General features: G+C 32.7%; 1 protein-coding gene across 5 annotated transcripts in view; it reads right to left on the minus strand.

Moving 5' to 3' along the window:
* Positions 1-15,027, minus strand: part of ARAP2 (ArfGAP with RhoGAP domain, ankyrin repeat and PH domain 2) — a 224,507-nt gene that overhangs the window by 99,630 nt on the left and 109,850 nt on the right. For all 5 annotated transcript variants that reach the window (XM_056802513.1, XM_056802512.1, XM_007496580.3 and 2 more), the window contains exons 10-14: positions 12,471-12,586; positions 10,126-10,325; positions 8,184-8,269; positions 4,286-4,468; positions 534-708 (exon numbers count right to left, since the gene is read on the minus strand). In XM_056802513.1, coding sequence (XP_056658491.1) covers positions 534-708; positions 4,286-4,468; positions 8,184-8,269; positions 10,126-10,325; positions 12,471-12,586 — 760 coding nt within the window. The remainder of the gene's footprint in view (positions 1-533; positions 709-4,285; positions 4,469-8,183; positions 8,270-10,125; positions 10,326-12,470; positions 12,587-15,027) is intronic.

Here is a 15,027-nt window from a genome sequence, read left to right on the forward strand (position 1 = left end):
TATATATGTATTATATAGATATATTTACTGAACACTGTGTGCAAGTATTCTGGTTATAATCTAATTAAAATCTAATTTGATACTGATTCAATCATTCATGTTAGATTAATTGTTCATATCTATAATTTACACAATTGTAGTCACAAGTAATTTACTTGCTGAACTTTTCCCTAAAATGAAATAATTACTTTGGGAGTTCTTAGACTCAAAATTAAATTTTGGTGATAATGAGTAATTTTCACTTTACTTACTAGCAATAGGTCCCTACTTTGGTCATTGTTTATACCTCAGACCATATTAATCATTCAATAAACTAATAAACATTTAAGTATCTACCATATGCCACCATTGGGCTAAACCCTGGCATATAAAAAAAAGCAAAAGAAAGTCTCATTACTCAAGAAGCTTACCATCTAGTGGATATTCATATTTAATTATATTTTAATCTTACATTAATATTACATTTTATATGCAATGAAATAGTTGAGAAAATTGAAAAATTTGGGAAAATAAAAGGGTGAGTGAAAATTTACCTGAGAATTTATTATGATAGAGAAATTCCATTTGCAGACTTTGTCCAGCTTTCTTAGCTAGTAAGTAGGGGGTGCTGTTAATAGGATCTCCAGTTGCACACATTACATCAGCTCCACTAAATAATAACGTCATTGTTTCAAGAACATCTGGTTTAACTACTGCAGCACATAAGGCCTGATCAATATTAAAAAGTTAAATATATATTAGGACATTTTAGACATCATATAAAACCAATAAAGTAATCCTTTTATACCCAAATGCATTTCTTTTTGTTGATAATAGTTGTATACTTAATTATTAATAAATTTAAAAATACTAAAATACGAGACTGTGAAGTTTGTAAGTCAAAATGACAAAAGGCATTCTTTTTCCATTTAAACTATAGAAAGAGCCACAATGATGGTGGTAATGTTTAAATAGAAGGCAGTCCCCAAAATGTGTTCCATTTACTTGAAAATATGCCCCCTCAAATATACATATTTAATGTTTTGAGACTTGAAAACATTTTTAAGTAGAATGAATATATAATTCTATGTAAAACTGATCCAGGAAGGCCTAAAGTAAATGACCCCCATTTTCCCCCCTGTTTTTCTACTACACACTGCTTCCCACTGTTATGGTGAAAATGAAGAATGATACCTCTCAAACTATTTAAAAAACATCTGCTTAAAACAAAGATGGCATCCGGACTCACAGTCTGCTCCTCTTTGAATTATAGATAGCATCTTTGGAAGTTTAAGAGAGCTTTCCTAAGACATAATGTGGAGAGGGAATTTCAAATTTCGCTTTTTAAATCTATGTATAGGGCAGACCATAATAAAGACTAAAATAAAGACAATAAGGACAGAAATGAATGGCGTCACCAAAAAAAAAAAAAGAGCAGAGGTGATGATATAATGACAAAGAATGCTGATGTAGAAGTAATGATGTCAAAAAAGGTTCAAGCAGACACTACTGTACAAATAATATCAAACTAAGCATTATATGAAAAGTGAACTGTAACTAGAAATTAATTGCCATGTGCCATAAAAATCTATTGTTTCCAGAGAATTCTTCATGTTAGTACAAAATAGGATACATGAATCTCATATTTCTAAAGGCAAATAATAAACTAAATGAATTGCAAATTAATGAATGAGAATACTTTGGAGGTTAGCTGATAACTGAACTAAATTAATAAGTGAATATAGCTTTCTAGATATAGTGTATAATGATTTCTCCTTTTCATAAAAAAGGCTGAAGGATAGTCAATTTTTGTAGACTTGCTAATTTTTGAACCATTTTCTTGATTCGGTATTCTTTCTTTCGACAATCATGAATTTAAGGTTTGCCAGTGGCTTCAATGTACAAGTTTTTAAAGCACAGCTTTTTTAAAAGTCTTAAGGCAAAAGGCAGTTTGGAAAAAAAGTATTAATTTATTTTTTATATGTCATATAAATATGTATTCATATCAATAAATTTACTTTTATATATCCAATATTTCTAAAGCTAGCAGACCTGCTAAAGTAAGTATAATGTGATTCTGATATTTATTATTTATACTCAGAATTCCTTAATAAACAATATAAATTTAATGGTTAAAATTTAAAGTGCTAGTTTTTTCAAACAATTTTTAAGTAGCTCGAAGTAGTGGTGGGTGGATTAATTAACCTTAGGATGTTACAAGTACATCTCTGCCTGAAAATGTGTGATATTTTAAATATTCAAAATATGTGGAACATCTTGAAAAATATTAGATTCCCTGAAATTCTGATATTGTACTCAGCATGATCAAAATAAATTTAACTACCCAAAATACAATCTTCATAGAAAGTAAACCTCCTTTGACACATGAAGAAAGGGAGGAAATCGTAGCAATAACAAAAATATGCATAGGGTGGTAGGGAAAAGCTGAGCAGTCCCTCAAGTCAGTTAATTGGAGCTTCCCCCCAAATACTTTTCCAATGCCACAGCCTGCCACTTTCCAGGGGAAAAAGCGCAGAAGGAGGTCTTTGTTTGTCTCTAATAAAAATATATATCCCATATTTTAAGATGGAAAGGAACAGAGATGAAAATGTGATAAAATGTAACCATTACAATGGATGATTCTTCCTCAACATGGCATGAGCAAAGAGCAACAACCTAGAAATCATAAGACCTAAGTGTGAATAATAGCGCCTGAACAAATTATCTGTGTGAACTCAGGCAAGCCACTCTACTCCTCTAAGACCACTTTTACTCACCTATAAATAAGGGCAAATGTGTAATATCTACTACACAAAATGGTAAAATTGTGTCTTGTAAAGCTTAAAGCATTATATAAAAAAGCAAGTTGTCAGTACTATTCATCTCCAAAATATTCACTGTGAAGTAGATGGGTACTTGAACTGGGAGTAGAAGATATACAATATAATTATATTCTATATACTCCTAAGTATTAGAATGAAAGGTGTAAGATGCTTGAAAAATATAAATTTAGAGACAGCATCTTTCATATCATTGGAGTGTCATGATAGATGGGAATTCACTCTGAACAGAGTAGATGGCACCTTGGGAGATGTCTCAGAAATTCTCCTGAAGCTCAGAGAGGAAAAACAGTTTTCCTAGGTCACCCAGCCAGTGGATAGCAGACAAAATCTGAAATCGGGTCTTCCTGGCTTTAAGTTTTACTACCTCAAGCTGCCTCTCGTATATACAGAGCCAGTAATTCTAACTAGGTAAAGGAGGTGGTAGAAGCAGCGACAATGACAAAAGTCAGCTGAACAAGGAGGAAAGCCAACATGACTGAAGAAAGCATGGCAAGGTAGATCTATTTGACACTGAGGCAAATAGAGTAACAAATTCAATGGAAGCTAAAGGCATCACAATAATTCATATGAATAGATACTTAATGATTAAATTTTCAGTAAATGAGACTAACATTTGGTATCTTTTTTTTTTTCAAAAGCAAAACAAACAAATCAGTCAGTAAAAAGTGTTCACAACACTGGGTAGATCCTTGGAAGACTGATAAAAAAACAGAGATGTGGGGGAAAAAAATCCCTGTGTACAGTCAAGGTGGTAACTGGACTAGTGGTATAACTGATCACACTGATGGAATCCTGGTGCCGCTGAAGAATTGAAACAGTTTCCATTAAAGAGACAGTAAAGTGTGTGAGTAATTTTAGAAAGCCGTTCACTTAACAGGACTCAGTTGTTAAAATTCTAGTCCATAGAGAGAGAATCAGGACACAGTATACAGAAGACTGATGCTGGAGCCAGGAAGACCTGGGTACAAATTCTGCTTCTGTTACATGCTGCCTCTATAACCTTGGGCAGGTCACGCCATAAGCAAATCTCTTAAGACTATAAATGGCAGAGAAGGTACTGAGTTTGAAGTTCTCTCTACCAATGAAATCAGAGAGAGAGAGAATGTGTGCATGAGTGTCTGAGAGAGAGAGAGAATGTATGAGACAAAGACAGGGATGGAGACACAGACAAAAAGACAGATGGACAGAGCTGATGATAGACAGAAGAACAGAGGGAGATTTAGGGGCACAAACCACGAGACAGTAACAGATATTACTTACAAAGGTCAGTTATAAAGAACAGCTCATTTCCCATAAAGGAAGTTTCACAATACTTAGTCATTTCTTCAGAGAAGATACATAATAGAACTTATACTTATAGTTTTACTTCCCAGATAGAGTCATAAATTATTTCCTTTCCTTCACCATTAACATCTGTAAAGGCAAATTTGAAAGCTATATCTTTCTAATTATCTTTATCATACCTTGTTTAATTCTTCTTTGGTAAGAAAGGCTAAAAGGGTTTTTCTGAATCGTCCTTCTTTATATTTCTGGGTAATAAAAAGTTTTCTTTCTTCTACTGAAGCATTTATTTGTAATTCTTTATCTTTTTGAAGATTTCCAGCCCAAAAGTCATTTGCCCTTTTGTTCCCGATGACAATAAAAAGCTGAAAGAAAAAATATTATATTACACAAATAGAAACATGATTACAAAATTAGTCTATGGACTTTAGTTCACTAGAGAGATCAGAGTAAGCTGTTTTTGTGGTTTCATTTTGTTTTGTTTTGCGGTGCTGAGTAGGAAAAAAGTATCAGATGAAAGAAAATAGGCTAAAATTAAAAATCAGAGCTTAACACTTAATACTTAAAATGGGTATAAACTCACACATCTACCCACTTTTTTCTCCTAAAATAGGACTATTAAATGTATACAGTAATTTAATTTTAAGTACAGCATGATTTGTTTACCATGTTTAAAATTGTATTTCAAAGAAAAACACACTAATTTTTATTATCAGATAGCATAAGATTTATAATTTACTAATTTTCTCAAATACTACTTTTTCTTCTTATTTAAGGCCTGGGGATGAGGGATAGCTAAAAGTCATCAGAAAATACTGTCTTCAAGTACAATAGTGATAATGAGAGAAAAGTTGCTGAACACATGGAGCTAAGGAACACACAGTAAGCTCTAAAGTGGAAGAAGGAATTGTTTAATATCAAGGAAATATGATTTAGACCCAAAATTGAGTGATCATCTAATAAGAGTCTAAAGAAGAATGTGATAAATAGTTATGAGTGACTGCCTGCTAAGGGATGATGTACTATAACTACAACAAAGAAGTCACTGGTCTTTCCTACATTCAAAACGGAATTACTAATCAGCCAACACAGAGTAAGTACAATGTACCTAGGAACGCACTTTCCCTCCTAAGACTTGTGGAAACAAATATTGCTCTGGGCAGAAATCTAGATATCTGTTAAAGCCATCTAACAAATGTTCACAAAGAAATATTTTCTTGATTGCCTTAATAACAATTCCATCATTCAGAAGGTAAAAGAATGTGTAAAGTCCTATTCTTTATCTGTTAAGTTGGGAGAATTCTTTGGCGTGGAGTAGAAATGATGGGAATTTTGTGGGGAAGTAAACCACTCCATCTTGGAATTTAGAAGGAAAGGAAAGCTATCAGTGGCCTAAAATAGTCTTCAAAAGTACTCAGAGAAGCGAAAAGTATCAAATGACGGACTAGAATTCTATAAGGGTAGTCAAGCTAGAGGTGGGAGCTCTTGAGAATGAAATTCTGAGGAAAACAAAGAAAAGCCATTCTGAAGAAGAAGAAAAAGAGAGTTGTTTAAAGAGACCAATGGAAGCACAGGGGATTTGTTGACCAACTCAAAAATTTTTTTAAAAACACATAAAAGAGATAGGAAAAAGGACAAGAAACAAAGGATGGATACAGTACAGACCTATAGAAACAATATGGGAGTGCTAAGTCAAGAAAAAGTTGAAACTAGTAAGAAAAGTTAAGAACAAAAAGGGTTCTGTTAGTAACTTAGGCAAAGCAAAAAGACTGAAGAAGGTAGAGGACCAAGGACTAGAGTGAATGGCAAGGTGATGGCTGATGACTGAGAGAAGACAGGGCTGCTGATTTTGTACTTAGCTTATGTGTTCAATGACCAGAAGAGGATATTTGGACTGCAAAGGACAGGACAAATATGACTGGTAGAGAATTGGTACCCAAGGTAGAAATAAGATAGTAATACCTGACCTAGTTAAATTTTAATGCCATAAGCTTTTACTATATATCTACTAAGTGCTGGTCACTACGGTAACAAAGTTTTTTAAAAAAGCAACCAGTATATAATCCTTGCCCTTCAAGAGCTAACATTCTACTAAAAAAGTTTCTGGTTGTCATATGGCCCAGATTAATACCCTCAAATAATGAAAGGAAATATTTTGTCCTGATTTTCAAAAAAACAGAAATGAACAAAAGCTGCAAAACTCAGAATTAATGAACACCTAGAAAAGGAATTGATTAACTAAAATATTTAATAAGATTTCACCCAAAAAAAAATGACATTTGAAGATTAAACTTCTTAACATTAAAAAAAAACAAAAAAAAACAAATGAGAACCAGATCAGGTATAGCTACTTTTGGCAGTAAATTCTTCACAATGCTATACCATGAGAAAAAGCCACAGACAAAAAGATAAAATGGATAATTCTGATTAATGTAATTTGATTTTTTTTTTTTGGTATGGATGAAATCAGCAAGGCTAAGGTAAGAAATAAAACTATCAATTAGTAAAAACAACCTTAATTTCACATATCTCTAATAAAGATTTCATTTCTAAAAGATATATGAAAATACCACAGATATAAAATTAAGATATTCCCCCCAGTGGATGTGTTCAAATGACATGAATAAACAGCTCTCAAAAAAGAACTGCAAACAATTAACAGCCACAGGAAAGAAATCCCTAAAAACTTTATAAAATTAATCCAAATCAAACAACTTTCACTTAAAATTCAGCTAACTGACAATTATGGAAAAAGCTAGAAACAGTCGGTGTTAGAGAGGCTTTGGCAAGCCAGGTACCCTAACAAATTCCTGAAATTCTGAATTGGTTCAACTATTTTGCAATTGGAAATTTTGCTTTAAAAAGGAACTATAATCCTCATATTCTTTGACCTAAATATCTCATTCCTGGGCATATTCCTTAAGAAAATCAAAGAGAAATTTTCCATGTACAACAAGTATTTCTAGAAGCTCTTTTTGTAGTAACAAGTCACAAATTCATAACAGAAGCATATGGGTTGGGGAATGGCTATTATGAGAACCAGCTTAAAGAACTGTAAATGTTGAGCCTTGGGAAAAGATGCCATGTGGAGATGGGAAAACTACCTTTACCTATATTTCAACATACCTATCAACTAAAAGAGTAAGAATTAGATTTCCACCATTTGCACCCCTGCCATAGGTGGAAGTTGTAGCATAGAAAATTTAAGCTTGATATCAAAAGAAACTTCTTAATAATCAAAACTAACTCACAGTGGAATGGTCTGCCTCAATAGGGCATCCCTCCTTGAAGGTCTTTAAAGAAAACAGTGAGCAACTGTGGTGTATATTGTTGAGAAGATTATTTTTTTAGGTATAAGGTTGGATTAATGAGCTACTGAGGTGCTGAAATTCTGTGAATGGCAAAATATTAAACTATGGTTTATAGAAAAGTAAATTTTGGCTTCTGCTTTCGTTATTCTTAATTTTGTATGCAATTCTTAAATGTATCTACTTCTATTTTTTCTCTCTTAATCCAGTTAAAAGAGAGAGCAAGTTAACATGGGGCTAACAAAACATAATGAATTGGAAGTCAGAGGACCTGGGTTTGAATCCAAGTTCTACCTGTTTTTGTGGTAGAACAAGATGTATCACCTTGGAAAAGTCACTGAATCCCCTTTTCCTCATATAAAATTTTTAGGTTGGTCTAAATATGTTCCAAGCACTTCTAGTACTGTCCATCATCATATTTAGTATAAAAAATATTTAATAACAAAGAAGTTTTTACTTAAATATATGTGTATAGGTATAAGTGTGTGTATACTACAAAATATCTTATTTTAAAGGTAGTTATATGATATTATGTTAATTATATTATGCTATATTATATGTATCATTATATTATGCTATTTTTATCGTATTACATTCATATCATATTTGGCCCTAAGAGTTATATTTAGTTTTACTATATCATTAGGACTTTATCAAAAAGTTACTGAATCATTTTGTATCCACCATCCAACATCCCCCATATAGGTATGTTTCCTGTCCCAGTAGCCACTCCCTTCTGTTAGTTAAGTCCAAATGTATTTGTGGATCATACCTCAATGAGTTCATTGCTCCAAATGCTGGCATCCATTTTTAGACTGCGAACTTTAGAATCTTTTGGTCCTAAAGATCTGTGTTGTCCTAAATGACAAAAAATAAATTAGTACAAATTTTCAACTTGGGTTTTTTTGTTGTTTAAAGTGGTCCTTTAAAGGAAAAAAAAAATTAGTCTTTACCAATATTTTACAAATTGAATGCAAATCAAGAAATACTTAACCAAAATGTGTGAGTTATTGTTAGAGCTACTAGTAATGGAAGGTTTTTGTTTTAAAAGACAGCTCTTGTCTTTAAGGAATGTTCATTCCATCAGGAAGATTCTGATGTACACGTGGGTAAATATGAATCAAGGAAGCCTGTGAAAGGCCATACGGTGGAGATCCAAAAAAATAATTTAATAAAATTTAAAGAGGGAGAAAATACTCTGGAAAATGTTTTACAAAGGAAGTAGAATTTGAGATGGGATTTGAAAGAAAAGAAAGATTTTCAAATACTGAGATTAGGACAATGAATATTCCAGGGAAGGCAGATGGCCAGCGCAAGTTAATGGAAACAGGAGACAGACAAATGTCAAGTTTGCAGAACAGGTAGTAACTTGAGTTGGACAGAATATTGAGTACACAAAGGGGAATAGAACTAAATGAGGTTGGAAAGGAAAATTGGAACCAGCTTGTGGAAAGCTTAAAATGTCATGCTAATGCTAAAGAGGTTTAAAAATAAATAAAATAAATAACTGTAAAGATAATAGCATACAGGCAAAGGAGTAGGTCCAAATTCTTCCTATATCCAACAATATTTTACCCGACCCATATAAGAAAAGGGCATTCCTCTTGTCATTTTCATCCCCAGAAGGAAAAGCAACAGAAACGATGATTAGACTTTTGCTTCAGTCTCAAGGTGAAGCAGAAGGCAATTCGTTATTTTATTTTTTTTCACATAATACAATGTCCATATGGAATTACTTGGCGTACAGATGCCTGTTGAAGGCTTCCAACATCCTCTATACTGGTCAAGTGGAATATGGAGTACATTTTTGGGTCTAGGTTCATATTTCAGGAAGGACTGTGTCAAGCTGGAACTTGCCTAAAGGATGCAATGAGGACGGTAAGGGGATTTGAAAATATGCCACACAAGGTTCAGGAGAAATATGCCACACAAGGTTCAGGAGAAGATATATGGGAATGTCTAGCCTGAAAAAGAAATACTTAAGTTGCTTAAAACCTATTTTCTTGTATGTTAGTGACTGACATGTGGAAGAGGGATTAGACTTGTACGTAGCTGCTAAGGGCAGAACTAGGAGAAATGTGTAGGCATCACACAGAGGTAGATTTTGGCTTAATGTAAGAAAACAAATCCCCCAATAATTGGAGCTGTCTAAGGGTGGAATGAGTTTTCAAAGGTGACACTGACTCTTCTATAACTCTAGGGCTCTTCAAGAAGAGATTTAATAACCAGCCTGAAGCAGTGTAAAAGGCGCTACTGTTCAGTTCTATGTTAGACTTGAAGACCCCCTCAGGTTACCTTCCAAAGCTGAGATAATAAGATTTTGTGAAATTAGTAAACATGAATTTAGAATGCAAATATATCCTCCAGCATCATTAAAGTTTTCTATCATAGCATCCTTTTTAGAAGACAGAGAAGAATAAAAAAAAATAAGCTTAAGAATCATGCCTAAAATAAAATAAAAAAAATAAAGCTCAATGCTTCAAAATTGTCATTTTTGAAAAATTCACATCTGGATTAGAAATAGAATACATGCTTATGATCAGTTTTTCCTAGCTCCCTAAGTCCCATCCAATGAAGGTTTAAAGGCATCCCTGTCACCACCATCTTCCTCATTGAGCATTAGCTAGCACATTGGGCATGTGAGAGCACAAAGGGTTAGATGCCCACCTCCCACCCACCCTCTAGCAGCAGCAGCATTGCTCATCATTAATTACCTGCACACTTCTTACAAATGACAACACAAAGATTGATGGATGCCCAGTCAGGATCTGGTGCTTTACAATCAGCACAGTTCTTGTTTGACTCATTGAACCAAATCTTCTCAGCTACTTCATAATCTGAGAGAGTTTCTGCTATCGATTGCTGCACGGCTTCAATCCACTCTTGCTTCTCTTTTTCCGACTCTGCTGTAAAGCTGAAACAATTGACTTTTCTGTATTATTGATCTCCATTGTAAAGGCCAATTAAGCAGAGGGTATAGTTTGCATAGTCATTGCATCCAAAGAGGGAATCAACATTTAAAAATCTGCCCTCCATATAAATTTAAGAGTGATGGCAACTCATTTCTAATGCATTTTTAACTGAAATCATCAGAAATATCCAATTTTATTTCTCAAAATGAATTAAAGGGCCATTTTCCTTTCTATGTTTTTGGCTTTATGCATTTTGAAACCAAACAATCACAAAAATCTCCTCTGACAACAATGCTGCTGTTACCTTCATAGATCACGGTCTCAGGAGAAAGACTGAAAACTTCCTAAGTGGTAGATGAATAATACTCAAAAAAGGGTTGGAAAAATTGAAGGCCTGTTACTTGATTCTCAATTCACAAAGCACCTAGTAGGCATGCAGTTTAGCTTTAAATTAAAGCTAATGATGACCTTGATTGCACACCAGAACTAGGGATTTAAGACTTTAAAAATCAAGATGACCAGATGGATTTCAGTTAGCTGAGAACTACACATCTGTAAAAAGGCAACAATAACAGGCTGGTAGGGAGGATAAAAATGAGAGAATATATGGAAGTTGCTCTATAAATCTTAACACACTGTGAAAATACTAAGTATTATTCTAATCAAGAGGTCATTCACCAATATAATTATAAGATTTGCTTTAGTTTAGTTCACTCAGGAAACCTAATATCCCAGCATATTAAAAATGAGACCTGATACTTAATGTGTCACAAAGTGGGTTATAAGTCTTCTCTAAAAGCTTATAAAACCTTTAGTTTTCCCTTTAAAATATATGCTATATTAAGATGTACTAGAAATCATAGAATCTGTAATTGCTGTATCAGTGTTGGAAATAAAATACTGGCCTATGGGGTTAGCATTTCTTTTGAAGAATTTGGAAAACTTGCAATCACCAAGATATTCATAAATTTGGACCCTACATAGCTATCTGGTCCAACATAGGAGCAGGTGGTCATAAACCTATTCTTAAGTTTATGGCTGGGACTGGCATTTGTTGATGCAAAATTAAAATGTGTTATACTTTCCCCAACTTTCATCTTTCAATTACCAAGATAGAGAGAGACTGAATTCTCCATTTTGTGGACCAATGACCTTGGTTTCTTGATGTAAATGAAAAAACTTTAAACAGGATAGAAAAACTCTAATCAATTATATGATAAATCCCTTGAAGGAGTTTAATTAACTAATTAATGTAATATTGCTATTATAGTTCTTTAAAACTAACACTATAAGTATAGTTGATCTGAAACAAATAAATTTATTGAATTAAGTTTAAAAAATTATCAACTAAATACCTATTACATGTCTAGGATTATGTGAGACTACACAAGAGACAGAAATGTATGACATGTTCCTTGGTTTCAAAAGACTTAAAATCTTATTTAGGAATTAACTTTTTAATAGAAAATAAGGCAAGTTAAAACTGAATGGTATAATATAATTATGGAAATGTTTTCAGGTTTTGGATTGTGGGTTAACAATGGATTTACATCATACCACAATTTAAAAGAAAAATAATCACCATTTGGTGGTCAATCTCCCGGCAATGAAATAATGTTTAGGACAACAAATATCACAGAAGGTGTGCAAAGTGAGAACTATATAGGGCTAGACTTCTCTGGGAAGACTTTAAAGACATAGCATTACAAATAAGTCTTGCATGGAGGTTAGGATTTCAATAGGCAAAGAGAAATAGTATTAAATGGAAATCTAGGAATGAGACTTGTGCTCTTCTCCTCTTCCATTTCCTTTCTGTTAACTTCCATATGGACTTATATCTGTAAAGGGAATCATTTATACATTTGTTGGAAAAAAATCAAATTTTTCTAAGTCTAATCACATGGATAATAGAAGATCAGAATTTAAAACTTGCACAAAATTGGTGAGTTATATATGTCTTTGGACTTGTTTTTCTAAAACTATTTTATATGGTTTTTATTTACCAACCATTGTGGAAAAAATGACTAGCCACTACAAATATTTTCACTGTTCAACTAGTTCATCTCAAATGCATCACTAACTTAAAAATAAATTATAGACTCAATTTTGTACAAAGCAGCAAAATATACAAAAATTATAAATCTTACCTGAAACTTCTATAGGGAGTAATGATTTCAAAAGATTGTTTTACAGTCCGATCCACATGTTTAACATTTGCTAAATTCATTGGAATTACTGTAATTCCAAGTCCACTCTTAAAATCCTAGTTTAGAAAACAAAACCAAAATATGCATTTTTGAAAGTTTAATCATTTTATAAAATACCAGATAAATTGCTTAAGTAGTCATATTTACTGAGTACAAACCAATTTTTAAAAGGTTAGTTGGAAAGATTTCTTTTTTCCCCTACAGTTATTTTGTTACTCTCAATACTGTATGATATTCTAAGATCTAATAGATTGGATGCTAATGATTTGTGATTTGCTTTTCCTCACAAGGAAGATAAGCTGATCAGCATGTATTTCCTAAGGGCAATATATTTTCCCTTTTTTTAAAAGGCAGGCATGTTTACTAAAACTTATAAAATCATTACCTTTGATGTAAAACATTTAGGGAAAACTCTGTATATATTCGTGTATACTAGGTAGAAACATTATTCATTTTAAGATGTAAACAATGATGTTCTTTAATTTTACTATATGTTCTTCTTTTCACTTTTAAATTCCCCAAGTTATGGTCTTTCATGAAGTATCTTTTCTGGAAAATATTTGTGTTGCTATTGAAACATACTATACTTTGGAGATCTTATAATTTTGTAAAATACTAAGTATACAATAACTCTGCAGTTTTAAACTTTAATAGTCTTGGAAGTATAAATGCTATAAAATTATGAAAAAGGATTTGAAATGTGATTTAAAAATTTTAAATTCTGATAAATAAAATTAAAATCCAACATTATCACTGCCATGTGCTATATATACCTCTAGTCAGTTTAAAGTTTTGTAAAGATTTTCATCAATTACTGCTAAGTAACAGAAAAGATTGAATTTTTAAATAATTTTTTAAAAATCATTCCCAAAACTAGATTTTGATACATAGAAAACAGTTTTAATTTGTCCTGTAAAAAAAAACTAACAGAAATAGATCAGGTGACTGAAGGGGAGAAACATGAGGACCTCTTCTATCTCTCTGTCTAAGAATTTTTAGAATTTGTCTCACACATATTGCAGAATGCCCCAATGCTGAATCTTGTTAAAATAAACATTTATGAATTATTATTCAAAATGTATAAACCAAAGCATAAAATAAATATAAATAATTAAACTTTCAGATTATATTCTTATAATTTTGTAGTACTTATAAGTCTGGAGTTACTAAAGTTTAACATACACTGAAGACTTCTGGGATACCTTACATTACAAATGTGAATTAATTAGGGGGGAAAAAGTAAAGTGTTATATTTGTCATTTTATACTGACAGTATGAAATTTCACTATAAGCCCCTTCCTACCCTAATGCAAACAAATGGATTTGTGTGACTTGGGAGCCAATGTTGGTAAATGATGACCTTCCCTGATATTCTAACTGAAAATTTAGGTTTATTTGTCTATATGTTTCTCCACAATCAGTAAATACTTGACAGAGAAAAGAAAGAGTAAATCTCTTTCCTTCTCTTCTAATGACTAGGCTTTAGAACCACAAGCAGACAAATCAGTCTTGCCTGCTCTCCCCAGTCTTCCAGCATCTGTTTTCCTCAGTCTCCCTTCTATCTCAGTCTCTAGAACTCTCACTCTAGTTAACCAATTCCCTTTCATTCTAATTCTTTAGTGGGATTTGTTTTGAAGGCAACAGACCTCTTGTCACCCTCTCTGATGAAGGCCTGGCATTTTCAATGACCTGAATCTGTTTTCCACTTCCATTTCGTGCAGTAATTCTTCCTTATCACTCCATTAAAATTTTTGTTGCCCTGATCTATGTATTCCTAAGCCTCCTTTCTCCATTTTTCTTTAGCAATTGACTCAAAAATCAGAATAAAAGATCAAAGATCAGAAGAAAATAATAGATTTTAATAGCTGAAACTCATCTCTGAGAAAACTAATCAGGATTTTCCAAGGAGGATATGAAAAATGGGAAGAACAACAAAGTCACTGAGGAAAAATGTCAAGATAGTAAAAGCACATTACAAGCCTGGAAGGAAGACCAGCCCAAAGCCCAAAATAAGCTAAAACTTGAAACAAATGCCAAAAATAATAAAAATGGCTCTTTTGGTAGATGGAGAGAAGCATGTTAGAGGTAAGAAGATTAAATGAAGTAAAGGAAAACTTCTCAGACAGATGGAATAACTGATACTAGAGAGAAGAAAGAATTACTCAAACCCTATTTTAAAGCTCCCACTGTGCAAAGAATGACATTCAGATGTGCAAAGGGAAGAATGTAAAGGAGAAGATTTACAAAACAGCCATGGATTCAAAGTGCAGTTTTGAAGCCAACATTCTAAATGGCAGAGGGAAATCTGGCCAAAGTAACAGCTATGATTTAGATTCATGTTCCAATGTAGTAGAGAATATAGTACCAACAATCTCAAATGAAGACTTCATTGGGAATGAATCAAATCAAAAAGAATTAACTGATCAAAAAATGCAGCTGGCAGTGGGTAGCAAAGGAATAAACAATGACTTATTAATTATAAACACCTTAGCTACAA

This window comes from Monodelphis domestica, chromosome 6 (assembly GCF_027887165.1).
Source record: "Monodelphis domestica isolate mMonDom1 chromosome 6, mMonDom1.pri, whole genome shotgun sequence".
NCBI classification, from domain to species: domain Eukaryota; kingdom Metazoa; phylum Chordata; class Mammalia; order Didelphimorphia; family Didelphidae; genus Monodelphis; species Monodelphis domestica.